The sequence below is a fragment of the Lampetra planeri genome, chromosome 71 (genome assembly GCF_965212315.1).
Source record: "Lampetra planeri chromosome 71, kcLamPlan1.2.h2, whole genome shotgun sequence".
Classification (NCBI taxonomy): domain Eukaryota; kingdom Metazoa; phylum Chordata; class Hyperoartia; order Petromyzontiformes; family Petromyzontidae; genus Lampetra; species Lampetra planeri.
In genome coordinates this window covers 2,283,790-2,301,509 of record NC_136176.1, presented here as the reverse complement: position 1 = coordinate 2,301,509, position 17,720 = coordinate 2,283,790, and the positions used below count along the sequence as shown (strand labels likewise).

General features: G+C 49.5%; 1 protein-coding gene across 1 annotated transcript in view; it reads left to right on the top strand.

Annotated features, from left to right (window-relative positions):
• Positions 1 to 15,825, top strand: part of LOC144737528 (uncharacterized) — a 41,593-nt gene extending 25,768 nt beyond the window's left edge. Inside the window, exons 7-10 of the mRNA XM_078620255.1 lie at positions 1,385 to 1,563; positions 5,349 to 5,395; positions 7,645 to 7,754; positions 10,638 to 15,825. Of these exons, the coding sequence (XP_078476381.1) occupies positions 1,385 to 1,563; positions 5,349 to 5,352 (183 nt within the window). The 3' untranslated portion in view covers positions 5,353 to 5,395; positions 7,645 to 7,754; positions 10,638 to 15,825. The remainder of the gene's footprint in view (positions 1 to 1,384; positions 1,564 to 5,348; positions 5,396 to 7,644; positions 7,755 to 10,637) is intronic.
• Positions 15,826 to 17,720: the final 1,895 nt, after the last annotated feature.

Below are 17,720 nucleotides of genomic sequence, written 5' to 3'. Positions count from 1 at the left end.
CTTGTTTGTTTCTATACTCACTATTAATACAATCCACTCAAGTTTATTTTATTAAAGATTCCACTAGGTGGCGACAAATAATATTGTTGAATGAAACGTGCTTACGTATGATGACGTAAGCACGTATGATGACGTAAGCACGTTAGGGCGAGCCCTCCCGGAAGCCATAGAGAATGCATTGCAGCGCCCCCCGTTCGAAAAAAAACATCTTTGAATGTAAGTCTATGGGAACACTCGGGGCGATTCTCAGCCAGAGTGAAATCGCCCAAAAAGAGGCGGTACTCCACAGAACGTGACATGACGCTGATTGGACTATATCCAGAGGCACAGTGACGACTAGCGTGACTCTGTGGTTGAATGACATTGGTGGTGCGTCGCCCAATCGCCCTAATGAAGAAACCGCCCCTGCTGGGCAGTGTGCTCATGACCAGCTCTGGTTTGACAGCAGAGGTCTCACTTCGAATCATTTGGGCAGCATTATCTTTTCATCGGCTGCGTAACGCTGTGTGGAAACTACCTGGTCTGTCGCTCCGCACGAAGCTTCAGGTCTTCTCGGCTACAGTCATTACCTCCCTTCTCTACGCTTGCGAAACGAGAAGAGATGGAGTGATGTGGTACAGGAGGACATGGAACTGAGTGTGTCTTTCCAACAGACCTGTTCTTCACCTGAGGACGGTTGCTTGCGTTGTGGCCGAAACGTCGTGAGAATTGCATTTTATTATGTTTTATTTTTATTATTTTATTATTTCCATTCTACGTGACGACTTTACCGAAAGAACCAAGAAGAAAAAAACAATAAATTAGTTGCACAGGTGGTCAAAGGGTGGCGCATTCGCCGCTTTTTGCACAGGTTCCGCTCTGAATCCAATGGCCGCCATGGTTATTACTGCTGGTGGAACAACCGTGATAATACTCACATTCTGCTTATCGGTCGACATCTCTCACTTTCTCATTGTCTCTGTGTTTCTCTCTCTGTGTGTCTCTCTCTGTCTCTCTCTGTGTCTCTCTCTGTGTCTCTCTGTGTCTCTCTGTCTCTCCCTGTCTCTCTCTGTGTCTCTCTGTGTCTCTCTCTGTGTGTCTCTCTCTGTCTCTCTCTGTCTCTCTCTGTGTCTCTCTCTGTCTCTCATTGTCTCTGTGTCTCTCTGTCTTTCTGTTTCTCTCTCTGTGTCTCTCTCTGTCTCTCTCTGTCTCTCTCTGTGTGTCTCTCCCTGTCTCTCTCTGTGTCTCTCTCTGTGTCTCTCTCTGTGTCTCTCTCTGTCTCTCTCTGTGTGTCTTTCCCAGTCTCTCTCTGTCTCTCCCTGTCTCTCCCTGTCTCTCCCTGTCTCTCTGTCTCTCTCTGTCTCTCTCTGTCTCTCTCTCACTGTCTCTCTCCCCTGGTGCGCAGCGTCAGGGCGACCTCCTGGACTCCCGTCTGCTCAAGGAGCGCGTGGACCTCTCCAAGCGGGGGGCTGTCCCCCGCAGGGCCCCTCCCCCCCGCGGCGTCCTACGCGGGGGGGGGGGGGGCCCCCTCCCCTCAAGCCCCCACGGCCGACGCGTGGATGCACGTCGACATGGACGCCGCAGGTAACGCGCGGGATGTTGGCTACCTCGCCTGAGCTACAGGAGGTCGTGGGTTCGATCCCGGACCCTGAGAGATGTTGACTACCTCGCCTGGTCTACAGGAGGTCGTGGGTTCAATCCCGGACCCTGTGAGATGTTGACTACCTCGCCTGGTCTACAGGAGGTCGTGGGTTCAATCCCGGACCCTGTGAGATGTTTACTACCTCGCCTGGTCTACATGAGGTCGTGGGTTCGATCCCGGACCCTGCGAGATGTTGACTACCTCGCCTGGTCTACAGGAGGTCGTGGATTCAATCCCGGACCCTGAGAGATGTTGACTACCTCGCCTGGTCTACAGGAGGTCATGGGTTCAATCCCGGACCCTGAGAGATGTTGACTACCTCGCCTGGTATGCAGGAGGTCGTGGGTTCAATCCCGGACCCTGCGAGATGTTGACTACCTCGCCTGGTCTACAGGAGGACGCGGGTTCGATCCCAGACCCTGCGAGATTTTGACTACCTCGCCTGGTGCGCGGGAGGTCGTGGGTTCGATCGCGGACCCTGAGAGATGTTGACTACCTCGCCTGGTCTACAGGAGGTTGTGGGTTCGATCCCGGACCCTGCGAGATGTTAACTACCTCGCCTGGTATGCAGGAGGTCGTGGGTTCGATCCCGGACCCAGTGAGATGTTAACTACCTCGCCTGGTATACAGGAGGTCGTGGATTCAATCCCGGACCCTGCGAGATGTTGACTACTTCGCCTGGTTTACAGGAGGTCGTGGGTTCAATCCCGGACCCTGCGAGATGTTGACTACCTCACCTGGTATACAGGAGGTCGTGGGTTCGATCCCGAACCCAACGAGATGTTAACTACCTTGCCTGGAATGCAGGAGGTCGTGGGTTCAATCCCGGACCCTGCGAGATGTTGACTACCTCACCTGGTCTACAGGAGGTCGTGGGTTCAATCCCAAACCCAGCGAGATGTTGACTACCTCGCCTGGTCTACAGGAGGTCGTGGATTCAATCCTGGGCCCTGCGAGATGTTGACTACCTCACCTGGTCTACAGGAGGTCGTGGGTTCAATCCCAAACCCAGCGAGATGTTGACTACCTCGCCTGGTATGCAGGAGGTCATGGGTTCGATCCCGGACCCAGCGAGATGTTAACTACCTCGCCTGGTATGCAGGAGGTCGTGGGTTGGATCCGGGACCCTGACATTCCCTGCTGCTGTATATTTGCAGCTTGCATGTCTCTCTCTCTCTGCCTGTGGTCGCGCGGATTTCTCTCTGGGTCCACCGGTTTTCCCCCCACCACGTTTAAGAATCGACGTCACGAGTTCAGGTGAAGGGCTTCATTATGGATGTAATTACCAGCGAAACGCCAACAGTACTCAAACATTGTAAATGCTGTGGATTCACTCTTCAACGCACCGTTGGGCTACAGAAGTGAACTATTTTGTCTTTTGATAATTGTTTTTTTACCCTTCTCTCTGGCAACAAAACTGACACCTTTTTTACAAGGAGTCATGTTTGCATTGACCACAATACCTGCAGTCGTAATGCAAGCAAAAAAAACACAACTCTGATAATATATGCACTGTCCTTGAAGTTGATTGGTCCTCACCCGAGACAGCTTTCCTTAGAGCCTAGTCTCACATGGGTTGGACCAGATGACGCCAAAAGGCGCACAACATGACTCCTTGTAAAAAAGGTGTCAGTTTTGTTGCCAGATAAAAGGGTAAAAAAGCAATTATCATATTTTTTTACTGGCAAATAAGGTTCCAATGGTATAAATGCTTACCCCGAGCTCTCATACTCTGATGGTACATTGTCTTTGAGTTGTGCGCCTTTTGGCGTCATCTGGTCCAACACCATGTGAGACTAGGCTCTAAGAAAAGCTGTCTCGGGTGTGGACCAATCAACTTCAAGGACAGTGCATACATTATCAGAGTTGTGTTTTTTGTTTGCATTATGACTGCAGGTATTGTGGTCTATGCAAACATGACTCCTTGTAAAAAAAGGTGTCAGTTTTGTTGCCAGATAGAAGGGTAAAAAAACAATTATCATATTTTTTACTGGCAAATGAGGTTCCAATGGTGTATTTAGTATTTTGTCAACGCGACACTTTTTTTTTAACTGATTGGCCATGTCGGATGGTTGGAGGGTTACGACACATTTAAAAATAACGCCATCTAACCCAGAAACGTTGATTACACTGGTCAACACACTTTTTCTGGCATAAGGTATTCCAACGGTTTTAATGGTTTTTGAGATATCAAATATTGCATTTTCAATAAAAACTGCAAAAGAAAAATATTAAATAAATGTCGAAATCTACATAAAATGATGATATTATAAACACACTATCCTAAAAATACACCACCATATTTTTAACACTAAATCAGTCACTGACTCGCAACAACTTGCAATCATAAGTGACAGAGTTAATTTCAGGTAAAATCAATGAAAATGGGGTATGCCGATAGCATACAAATGAGATGTGATAGGGAAAATCTGAGATCAGATTTGGAATCAGCACCCTGAAATTAGTCTAAAACAGCTGCAAAAGTCCAGGCCACAAAAACATGTTTTTTTTTTGTTGACCAGTGTTATTAATCCATCTGCTCAGCAACCCACGACCACCACCCATCCTTGCAGCGCCTCACGGCTCTCCAAACCTCCGAGCAAAGGCTGCGGTAAGCCTCCTCATTCTCCGACGTGGGATGCTGTAGACGATGAGAGTGGGCCTGTCGCTTTTTCTCAACCAGCCAGAACACCTCCTCTGTCAGCCAGGGTCTCTGGCGAGGTCTGGACCGCGTACCCAAAGCAGCCATTGCAGCTGCATGATCCATAGTCCTAAACCTCGCCCATTTCCCCTCGACATCAGGAGGAGTGGGGGACGATGCTAACCTCAGCGGCAAGCGACAATGAAATTCTCGCTCGCAACTTTCATCAGCGAGCTGAGACCAGGCCACTGTGGGTTTGAATGCAGTCCTGGGTGTACACCCACCACCACCACGCTCCCGCACCCCCTTCATTATTTTGTTCAGAAGAAGATCCACTCCCTGTTGTTTGCTAGTTTCCTCCTGCGAGAAGAGGACTGTCCACTCCTCATGGGTGGCTGGAGCCAGAACCGGTCCACCGCACATCCTGTATTCCACTGAGGTGCACATGGTACCGGTCCAGCTCCTGACAGAGGAGCGGCAGCCTCTCACTCACACACAGACACCAGAATCAGTTCCCTAGACTCTCTGTATCACACAGAGATCCACGTGGTACCGGTCCAGCTCCTGACAGAGGAGCGGCAGCCTCTCACTCACACACAGACACCAGAATCAGTCCCCTAGACTCTCTGTATCACACAGAGATCCACGCGGAACCGGTCCAGCTCCTGACAGAGGAGCGGCAGCCTCTCACTCACACACAGACACCAGAATCAGTCCCCTAGACTCTCTGTATCACACAGAGATCCACGCGGAACCGGTCCAGCTCCTGACAGAGGAGCGGCAGCCTCTCACACACACACAGACGCCAGAACCAGTCCGCTAGACTCTCTGTATCACACAGAGATCCACGTGGTACCGGTCCAGCTCCTGACAGAGGAGTGGCAGCCTCTCACTCACACACAGACACCAGAATCAGTCCACCGCACCTCCAGTATTCCATAGAGGTCTACCTGGTACTGATCCAAATTCCGGCAGATGTTGACGTGAGGGTGTTGATGTGACGGTGTTGACGGTGTTGATGTGTTGATGTTGACGTTGATGTGTTGATGTTGATGTGTTGATGTTGATGTGTTGATGTTGTTGCAGTTGAGCCAGAAGAGGAGGAAAAACAGACCAGACTCACTCCCTCACAGGTGATGGTGGTGATGGTGGTGATGGTGGTGATGGTGGTGATGGTGGTGATGGTGGTGATGGTGGTGGTGATGGTGGTGGTGATGGTGAGGGTGGTGGTGATAATGGTGGTGGTGGTGATAATGGTGGTGGTGGTGGTGATGGTGATGGTGGTGATGGTGGTGATGGTGGTGATGGTGGTGGTGGTGATGGTGGTGATGGTGGTGGTGATGGTGAGGGTGGTGGTGATAATGGTGGTGGTGATAATGGTGGTGGTGGTGATGGTGGTGGTGGTGATGGTGGTGGTGGTGATGGTGGTGATGTTAATGATGGTGGTGGTGGTGATGATGATGATGATGGTGGTGGTGATGTTAATGTTGATGATATTGATGATGATGTTAATGATATTGTTGATGTTAATGGCGATGTTGATGATGTTGATGATGATGTTGATATTGATGATGTTAATGATAATATTTTGATGTTATCGGCGACGTTGATGATGTTGATGATATTGATGATGGTGGTGATGATGATGGTGATGTTGATGGTGATGGTGGTGGTGATGTTGTTGGTGATGGTGGTGGTGATGTTGATGATGTTGATGATGATGGTGATGGTGGTGGTGATGTTGATGATGTTCATGATGATGGTGGTGGTGGTGTTAATGTTAATGGTGATGTTGATGATGATGGTGGTGATGTTGATGATGATGGTGATGTTGTTGATGATGTTGATGATGTTGATGATGTTAATGGCGATGTTGAAGATGATGATGATGTTGATGATGATGTTGATGGTGATATTTTTGGTGATGTTGATGATGATGTTGATGATGTTGATGATGTTGATGTTGTTGGTGATGTTAATGTTGATGATGTTGATGATGATGGTAGTGGTGGTGATGTTAATGTTGATGATGATGATGGTAGTGGTGGTGGTGATGTTAATGTTGATGATGATGATGTTGATGATGATGATGATGATGATGTTGTTGATGATGATGATGATGGTGGTGGTGGTGATGTTAATGTTGATGATGTTAATGTTGATGATGTTGTTGTTGATGATGATGTTGATCATGTTGATGTTGTTGGTGATGATGATGATGGTGGTGGTGGTGATGGTGATGTTAATGTTGATGATGTTGATGATGGTGGTGGTGGTGATGATGATGATGATGTTGATGTTAGTGATGATGTTGATGTTGTTGATGATGTTGATGATGTTGATGATGTTGATGATGTTTATGATGATGTTGTTGATGATGGTGGTGATGTTGTTGATGTTGATGATGATGGTGGTGGTGATGTTTCTGGTGATGTTGATGATGATGGTGATGTTGTTGATGATGGTGATGTTGTTGATGATGATGGTGGTGGTGGTAGTGATGTTAATGTTGATGATGTTGTTGATGATGATGATGATGATGATGTTGTTGATGATGGTGATGTTGTTGTTGATGGTGGTGGTGGTGGTGATGTTTCTGGTGATGTTGATGATGATGGTGATGTTGATGATGATGGTAGTGGTGGTGATGTTAATGTTGATGATGATGATGGTAGTGGTGGTGGTGATGTTAATGTTGATGATGATGATGTTGATGATGATGATGATGATGTTGTTGATGATGATGGTGGTGGTGGTGATGTTAATGTTGATGATGTTAATGTTGATGATGTTGTTGTTGATGATGATGTTGATCATGTTGATGTTGTTGGTGATGATGATGATGGTGGTGGTGGTGATGGTGATGTTAATGTTGATGATGTTGATGATGGTGGTGGTGGTGATGATGATGATGATGTTAGTGATGATGTTGATGTTGTTGATGATGTTGATGATGTTGATGATGTTGATGATGTTTATGATGATGTTGTTGATGATGGTGGTGATGTTGTTGATGTTGATGATGATGGTGGTGGTGATGTTTCTGGTGATGTTGATGATGATGGTGATGTTGTTGATGATGGTGATGTTGTTGATGATGATGGTGGTGGTGGTGGTGATGTTAATGTTGATGATGTTGTTGATGATGATGATGTTGTTGATGATGGTGATGTTGTTGATGATGGTGGTGGTGGTGGTGATGTTTCTGGTGATGTTGATGATGATGGTGATGTTGATGATGATGATGGTGGTGGTGGTGGTGATGTTAATGTTGATGATGATGATGTTGTTGTTGTTGATGATGATGATGATGTTGTTGATGATGGTGGTGGTGGTGATGTTAATGTTGATGTTGATGATGATGTTGTTGGTGATGGCACAGAGGGTGCTGATGAGGGTGGGGAGAGGGGAGGGGCCGAGGGGAGGGGCCGACCCCACGACCCCCATCACGCGAACTCGCTCCCTCAAGGGCCCCGGGGGAGCCTCCAACAGGTGACCTCCTTCACTCATTCATTCACTCATTCATTCACTCATTCATTCACTCACTCATTGGTTCACTCATTCATTCACTCATTCAGTCATTCACTCGCTCATTCACTCGCTCCCTCAAGGGCCCCGGGGGAGCCTCCAACAGGTGACCTCCTTCACTCATTCATTCACTCATTCGTTCACTCATTCATTCACTCATTCATTCACTCATTCATCCAGTCACTCATTCGTTCACTCACTCGTTCACTCACTCATTCACTCGCTCCCTCAAGGGCCCCGGGGAGCCTCCGCCAGGTGACCTCCTTCACTCATTCACTCATTCAGTCACTCATTCACTCACTAATTCACTCACTCATTCACTCACTCATTCACTCACTCATTCACTCATTCATTCACTCATTCAGTCACTCATTCATTCACTCACTCGTTCACTCACTCGTTCACTCACTCGCTCATTCGTTCACTCACTCGTTCACTCACTCATTCATTCACTCATTCAGTCACTCATTCACTCACTCATTCACTCACTCATTCACTCATTAATTCACTCACTCAGTCACTCATTCACTCATTCGTTCACTCACTCGTTTACTCACTCGTTCACTCACTCGCTCATTTGTTCACTCACTCGTTCACTCACTCACTCATTCACTCACTCGTTCACTCATTCAGTCACTCATTCACTCATTCGTTCACTCACTCGTTCACTCACTCGCTCATTCGTTCACTCACTCGTTCACTCACTCATTCAGTCACTCATTCACTCATTCATACACTTACTCATTCATTCACTCATTCAGTCATTCACTCGCTCATTCACTCGCTCCCTCAAGGGCCCCGGGGGAGCCTCCGCCAGGTGACCTCCTTCACTCATTCACTCATTCAGTCACTCATTCATTCACTCATTCATTCACTCATTCATTCAGTCACTCATTCACTCACTAATTCATTCACTCATTCACTCACTCATTCACTCACTCATTCACTCATTCAGTCACTCATTCATTCACTCACTCGTTCACTCACTCCCTCATTCGTTCACTCACTCGTTCACTCACTCATTCATTCACTCATTCAGTCACTCATTCACTCACTCATTCACTCACTCATTCGCTCATTCATTCACTCATTCAGTCACTCATTCATTCACTCATTCGTTCACTCACTCGTTCACTCACTCGTTCACTCACTCGCTCATTTGTTCACTCACTCGTTCACTCACTCATTCACTCACTCATTCACTCACTCATTCACTCATTCAGTCACTCATTCCGTCACTCATTCACTCATTCGTTCACTCACTCGTTCACTCACTCGCTCATTTGTTCACTCACTCGTTCACTCACTCATTCAGTCACTCATTCACTCATTCACTCACTCATTCATTCACTCATTCAGTCACTCATTCACTCACTTATTCACTCATTCATTCACTCACTCATTCGTTCACTCACTCGTTCACTCACTCATTCATTCACTCATTCACTCACTCATTCACTCGCTCCCTCAAGGGCCCCGGGGGAGCCTCCGCCAGGTGACCTCCTTCACTCATTCATTCACTCATTCACTCATTCATTCAGTCACTCATTCAGTCACTCATTCACTCACTCATTCATTCACTGATTAATTCACTCACTCATTCAGTCACTCATTCAGTCACTCATTCAGTCACGCATTCAGTCACTCATTCATTCACTCACTCGTTCACTCACTCATTCACTCACTCATTCAGTCACTCATTCAGTCACTCATTCACTCACTCATTCACTCATTCATTCACTCACTCTTTCACTCATTCATTCACTCACTCGTTCACTCATTCACTCACTCATTCACTCACTCATTCATTCACGCATTCACTCACACATTCACTCACTCATTCACTCACTCATTCACGCATTCATTCACTCACTCATTCACTCATTCGCTCCCTCATTCAGTTATTCACTCACTCATTCACTCACTCACTCACTCATTCACTCGCTCACTTATTCATTCACTCACTCAATCATTTACTCACTCACTCATTTACTCACTTATTTACTCACTCACTCATTCACTCACTCATTCACTCACTCATTCACTCGCTCACTGATTCATTCACTCACTCGTTCACTCACTCATTCTCTCACTCACTCATTCACTCACTCATTCACTCACTCATTTACTCACTCACTCACTCATTTACTCACTCACTCATTCACTCACTCATTTACTCATTCACTCATTCACTCATTCACTCATTCATTCACTCACTCATTCACTCACTCATTTACTCACTCACTCATTTACTCACTCACTAATTCACTCATTCATTCACTCATTCACTTAGTTATTCATTCACTCTTTCACTCACTCACTCGCTCATTCACTCACTCATTCACTCACTCATTCACTGACTCATTCACTCGCTCACTTATTCATTCACTCACTCGTTCACTCACTCATTCTCTCACTCACTCATTCACTCACTCAATCATTTACTCACTCACTCATTTACTCACTCACTCATTCACTCACTCACTCACTCATTCACTCACTCATTTACTCACTCAATCATTCACACACTCATTTACTCACTCAATCATTCACTCATTCATTCACTCACTCATTTGCTCACTCACTCATTCACTCACTCATTTACTCACTCAATCATTCACTCACTCATTTACTCACTCATTCACTCATTCATTCACTCATTCACTTAGTTATTCATTCACTCTTTCACTCACTCATTCACTCACTCGCTCATTCACTCACTCATTCACTCACTCATTCACTCACTCATTAGCCCATTAATTTATCTCCCCCCCTCTCCCCCCTTCCCCCCTCCCCCCCTCTCCCCCCTCTCCCCCCCCCCCCCCCTCTCCCCCTTCTCCCCCACAGCGGCCCGAGTCCTGATTGGCTGCGAGAGCTCAAGGCGAAGCAGAGGAAGCCGCCTCAGTAACGCCAAGCGACAATGCCCCGGGGGCAGAATGTCACTCGCAGTGCCCTGGGGGCAGAATGTCACTCGCAGTGCCCTGGGGGCAAAAAACTCACTTACAGTGCCCTGGGGGAGTGGTGTGTGTGGCTGAGCGGGTGGGTGAGTGGGTGAGTGAGTGAGTGGCTGAGCCGGTGGGTGGGTGAGCCGGTGAGTGAGTGGGTGAGCGAGTGAGTGAGTGAGCGGGTGAGTGAGTGAGCGGGTGAGTGAATGAGCGAGTGGGTGAGTAAGTGAGTGAGCTGATGGTTGAGTGGGTGAGTGGCTGAGCGGGTTAGCGGGTGAGCGGGTGAGTGAGCAAGTGAGTGAGTGGGTGAGCGAGTGGGTTAGTGAGTGGGTTAGTGAGCGAGCGGGCAAGCGAGCGAGCGAGCTGATGGTTGAGTGGGTGAGTAAGTATGGGAGTGAGTGAGTGGGTGGGTGGGTGCGTGAGTGAGTGAGTGGGTGAGTGAGCGAGTGGGTGAGTGATAGAGTGAGTGAGTGAGTGAGTGGGTGAGTAGGTGAGTGGGTGGGTGAGTGTGTGAGTGTGTGGGTGAGTGAGTGAGTGGGTGAGTGGATGAGTGAGAATGTGAGTGGGTGAGTGTTTGAGTGGTGAGTGAGCAGGTGAGCGAGTGAGTGGGTGAGTAAGTGGGTGAGTGGGTGAGTAAGTGGGTGAGTGAGTGAGTGAGTGGGCGAGCGAGTGCGTGGGTGAGTGGGCGGATGAGTGAGTGGGCGGGTGAGTGGGCGGGTGAGTGAGTGAGTGAGTGGGTGAGTGAGTGAGTGAGTGGCTGTATGGGTGAGCGAGTGAGTGAGTGGGTGAGTGAGCGAGTGGGCGAGTGAGTGAGTAAGTGTGTGAGTGTGTGAGTGAGTGGGTGAGTGAGCGAGTGAGTGGGTGAGTGTGTGGGTGGGTGAGTGAGTGAGTAGCGGCATTGCGGTGGTGGCTGCTGTCGCTCGCTGCAATCTTTAAAGGGCGACTTGGTAGGAGATGGAGCGGTGGGAGATGGAGCGGTGGGAGTCGGAGTGACGTTGGATGGTGGACGAGGAGAGGTCGGGTTAGGGAGGTTGCCGATACATCCAGTAGTGGATATACCACGTGGTGGTCGTGGTGGTCGTGATGGTGGTGATGGTGGTGATGGTGGTGATGATGATGGTGGTGATGACGGTGATGGTGGTGATGGTGGTGATGGTGGTGATGGTCATGGTGGTGATGGTGGTGACGGTGGTGACGGTGGTGATGATCATGCACACACACACCCACCCACTCACCCATCCATCCACCCACTCACCCATCTGCCCATCCGCCCACCCACCCATCCACCCATCCACCCATCCACCCACTCACTCACCCACTCACCCACCCACTCACCCACTTTACAACGAGAACAACTGTGCTTGTGCCAGGCTAGGTGCACTTTGAAGCCATGGGAAGTGTCGAGAGCTCGCTGATAGGTCACATGACAGACCCAGCAGGTGCCATGGGTTGACTGCTGTGCCAGGCTAGGTGCAGGAGGAGGAGGTCACGTGACAGACCCAGCAGGTGCCATGGGTTGACTGCTGTGCCAGGCTAGGTGCAGGAGGAGGAGGTCACGTGACAGACCCAGCAGGTGCCATGGGTTGACTGCACCAACTCTGCTTACCTACTCACCATCCTAACATCACCACCACCATCACCACCACCATCATCACCACCATCATCACCACCACGACCACCAGTATCATCATCACCACCACGACCACCACCATGATCATCACCACCACCATCATCACCACCCTCTTAACATCACCACCATCATCACCACCACCACCATCATCATCACCACCACCACCACCATCACCACCACCATCACCACCACCACCATCATCACCACCATCATCACCACCCTCTTAACATCACCATCACCACCACCATCACCACCATCATCACCACCATCACCACCACTATCATCACCACCATCACCACCACCATCACCACCAAGGGGGCGTGGTGATGCCCGATTATGCAAATGAGATTATGACACTGATCGCTTTCGCCGCAAGAGATCAAAGTAATCTAACAACAATCAAAGCTCCCCCGGGTAGCCCCCACAGGGCTGTAGGGGCAAGTGCTGTTAATCGCCAGTAGCAGCAGCATCAGCACCTATACACACACACACCAGAGGTGTGGACTCGAGTCATGTGACTTGGACTCGAGTCAGACTCGAGTCATGAATTTGATGACTTGCGACTCGACTTGGACTTGCATAACAATGACTTTGCCCCACCTCTGACACACACACCACACACACCACACTACACACCACACTACACACACACCACACACACTACACTCACTACACACACCACATTACACACACACTACAACACACAAACCACACACACACCACAACACACACACCACACTACACACACACCACAACACACACACACCACACCCTACATTCACTACACACACACACCACACACACACCACACTACACACACACTACACACACTACACTCACTACACTCACTACACACACCACACTACACACACACCACAACACACCACACTCACCACACAACACACACACCACACTACACACACACCACACACACCACACACACCACACACACCACACACACCACACTACACACACACCACAACACACACACCACACACACACCACACCACATACACCACACACACACACTACACTCACTACACTACACACACCACACACACACCACACACACTACACACACCACACACACCACACTACACACACACCACAACACACACACCACACACACCACATACACCACACACACACACTACACTCACTACACTACACACACCACACACACTACACTCACTACACACAACACACACACACCACACACACACCACACCACACACACACCACACACACACCCTACACTCACTACACACACCACACTACACACACACCACAACACACACACCACACACACACCACACACACACACACCACACACACATACACCACACACACACCACACACACACACCACACACTCCACACCACACACACACTACACACACACTACACACACACAACACACACACCACACACACCACACCACCCACTCCACCCAAACCACACTACACACACCACACACACATACACCACACACACCACACACATACACCACACTCACACACCACACTACACACACAGCACACACACCACACACATACACCACACACACCACACACATACACCACACTTACACCACACCATACACACCACTCACACACCACACACACCACCCACTCCACCCAAACCACACACACACCACACACACACCCCACACACACCACAGCTCATGACGTCAACTAAATAGCAAATTGGTTCACTATGCACTGCTAACGACTCGTCAATTAAGGGTCAATTAAGTTTACCGTTGATGATGATGTTAATGATGTTAATGATAATGTTAATGTTGTTGATGATGTTAATGATGATGGTGATGATGTTGATGATGATGATGATGTTAATGATGATGTTAATGATGATGTTAATGATGATGATGATGTTAATGATGATGATGATGTTAATGATGATGTTGATGATGTTAATGATGATGTTGATGATGATGTTAATGATGATGTTAATGATGATGTTAATGTTTATGATTTTAATGTTGTTGATGATGATGATGTTAATGATGATGATGTTTATGATGTTAATGTTGATGTGGTTACTAACATAATCGGTATTCATTCCTTTGGGGGTTTCGTGGCCGGTTTCTGGGGTTTCTGTGCTGGCCGTGACGAGGAAATCCGTGGCGCTTTAATGTCGCGTGCACTGCAGTGGGAAAATGCTTCTACAGCACACAGATACACACACAGATACACACACACATACACACAGCTACACAGATACACACATAGACACACACACAGATACACACACACAGATACACACACATACACACAGATACACACACACAGATACACACACACACATACACACAGATACACACACACAGATACACACACACATACACACATATACACACACAGATACACACACAGATACACACACACACAGATACACACACACAGATACACACACATACACACAGATACACACATACACACACACAGATACACACACAGATACACACACACACATACACAGATACACACACAGATACACACACACACACAGACACACACACACATACACACACACAGATACACACACAGATACACACACACACACAGACACACACACTGACACACAGATACAGCTACACACACATACAGATGCACACATACACACACACAGATACACACATAGATACACACATACAGATACACACACACAGATACACATACACACACACAGATACACACACACACAGATACACACACACATACACACACAGATACACACACACATACACACATATACACACACACACTCTGACACACACACAGATACAGCTACACACACACACAGAAACATACACACATACACACACATACACACAGATACATACACACATACACACAGATACACATATACACACACACTGACACACACACACTGACACACACACTGACTGACACACACTGACACACTCACTGACACACACTGACACACACACACACTGACACACACACACGCAGTCACACACTGACACACACACGCAGTCACACACTGACACACACTGACACACACACTGACACACACACACTGACACACACACTGACACACACACACACTGACACACACTGACACACACACACACACTGACACACACACACACGCAGTCACACACAGACACACACACACACACACTGACACACACACACACGCAGTCACACACTGACACACACACACGCAGTCACACACTGACACACACGTAGTCACACACTGACACATACGCAGTCACACACTGACACACGCAGTCACACACTGACACACACTGACACACACACACTGACACTGTCTAAGCCATACGCCTGCAGTAGAGGCGAAGCACCTGGGGGTGACGGGCCGACTGGCGCAAGGCGTCTATAGCTACGTGTTTAGTACTCTCTGGGTCTCTCGCTCTGGTATCGTCAGTGAATTGCATTAAACAATCAAAACAAGCAGTGGGTGTGGGGTAAGTGAGTGGGGGGTGGGTGGGGGGGTGAGTGAGTGAGAGGGGGGGTGAGTGGGGGGGTGGGTGTGGGGTGAGTGAGTGGGGGGGTGGGTGGGGGGGTGTGAGTGAGTGAGAGGGGGGGTGAGTGGGGGGGGGTGGGTGGGGGGTGGTTGAGTGGGTGGGGGGGTGAGTGGGTGGGTGGGTGGGGGGGGGTGGGTGGGTGGGGGGGGTGAGTGGGTGGGGGGGGTGAGTGGGTGGGTGGGTGAGTGGGTGGGTGAGTGGGTGGGGGGGTGAGTGGGTGGGTGGGTGAGTGGAGGGGTGAGTGGGTGGGGAGGTTAGTGGGTGGGTGATTGGGTGAGTGAGTGGCACGGGCTAGAGAAGAGATGGAGTGATGTGGTACAGGAGGATGTGGAGCTGAGTGGAGTTGCCGATGACCGGTACCAGCGGTGTCAAGATCGGCCTCAGTGGAGGAGGCTCGTGAAGGACGCTACTGGGCAGTTGGAGGCAGTCGCCCTCCAACAACAACGGAGGGCGGAGGAGCGACGCTCACAACAACGAGCGGAGCGCCGGGTGGCTAAAGCGCAGCAAGTTGGCACAGTAGGGGGCACAGGTGGTGCATCAACCAGTCGTCTCGGTCATCTCAGTCAGTCGACCCGTGGCACCTGCTGGGTCTGCCCCGTGACCTGCCAGCGTGCGTTCGACACTTCACGTGGCCTCAGGGTGCACATGGCCTGGCACAAGCGTCGTGGTGACGTCACCGCCACTTAGTGGCGAATGGCGGTTGTTGTTGTGTACCTGTGTGTGTACCTGTTTGTGTACCTGTGTGTGTACCTGTGTGTGTACCTGTTTATATCGTAGTTTAGTGGTAATTAATTGAAGGGAGGAGGGGTTACAAGCCCCTCGCACCCGTCCAGAGCCCCCGTTTAGCCACTGTGGTGGTCACAGACGCCATGAGGGGCAAGGCCAATCGGAATTGGCCCTCCCCCCACAGCACTGCCCACGACAGAGTTGCCCGTCCGGCACCGCGAGGAGGTAGGGGGTTGTTTTGCCACACCATCAGCCTTACCATCAGCCCCACCAAAACTAAGCACCTGCCTGGGTATTTTGTACCATCGGACACTGCACCCCCACAACTCCCAATCGGTGATGGGGAAGTTGTGGAGAGAGTGGAGAGTTTCCCATACCTGGGCAGTGTGCTTATGACCGGCTCCAGTTAATCAGCAGAGGTCTCACTCCGAATCAGTCGAGCGGCAATATCTTTTCATCGGTTGCGTAACGCTGTGTGGAAGCTACCTGGTCTGTCGCTCCGCACGAAGCTTCCGGTCTTCTCGGCCACGGTCATTCCCTCCCTTCTCTACGCTTGCGAAACGTGGACCCCCCTAACGGAGCATCTTCGCCAGTTGGAAACATTTAGGCTGGCCTGCCTACGATTCATCCTAGGTTTAACCAGGCTGGATTGTGTGAGGAGCTCACAAATCCTTGAAAGATCTGGGCAAATTCCATCGGTGAGCTCCTCCGGCAGGCAAGGCTGCGTTGGCTGGGTCATGTAGCCCGCATGCCCAGCCACCGCATGCCTAAACAGCTTTTGTTCGGCCGGATCGAGGGGGCTAAACGGGCGCGGCACGGGCTAGAGAAGAGATGGAGTGATGTGGTACAGGAGGACGTGGAGCTGAGTGGACTTGCCGATGACTGGTATCAGCGGTGTCATGATCGGCCTCAGTGGAGGAGGCTCGTGAAGGACGCTACTGGGCAGTTGGAGGCAGTCGCCCTCCAACAACAACGGAGGGCGGAGGAGCGACGCTCACAACAACGAGCGGAGCGCCGGGTGGCTAAAGCACAGCAAGTTGCCACAGTAGGGGGCACAGGTGGTGCATCAGCCAGTCGTCTCAGTCAGTCGACCTG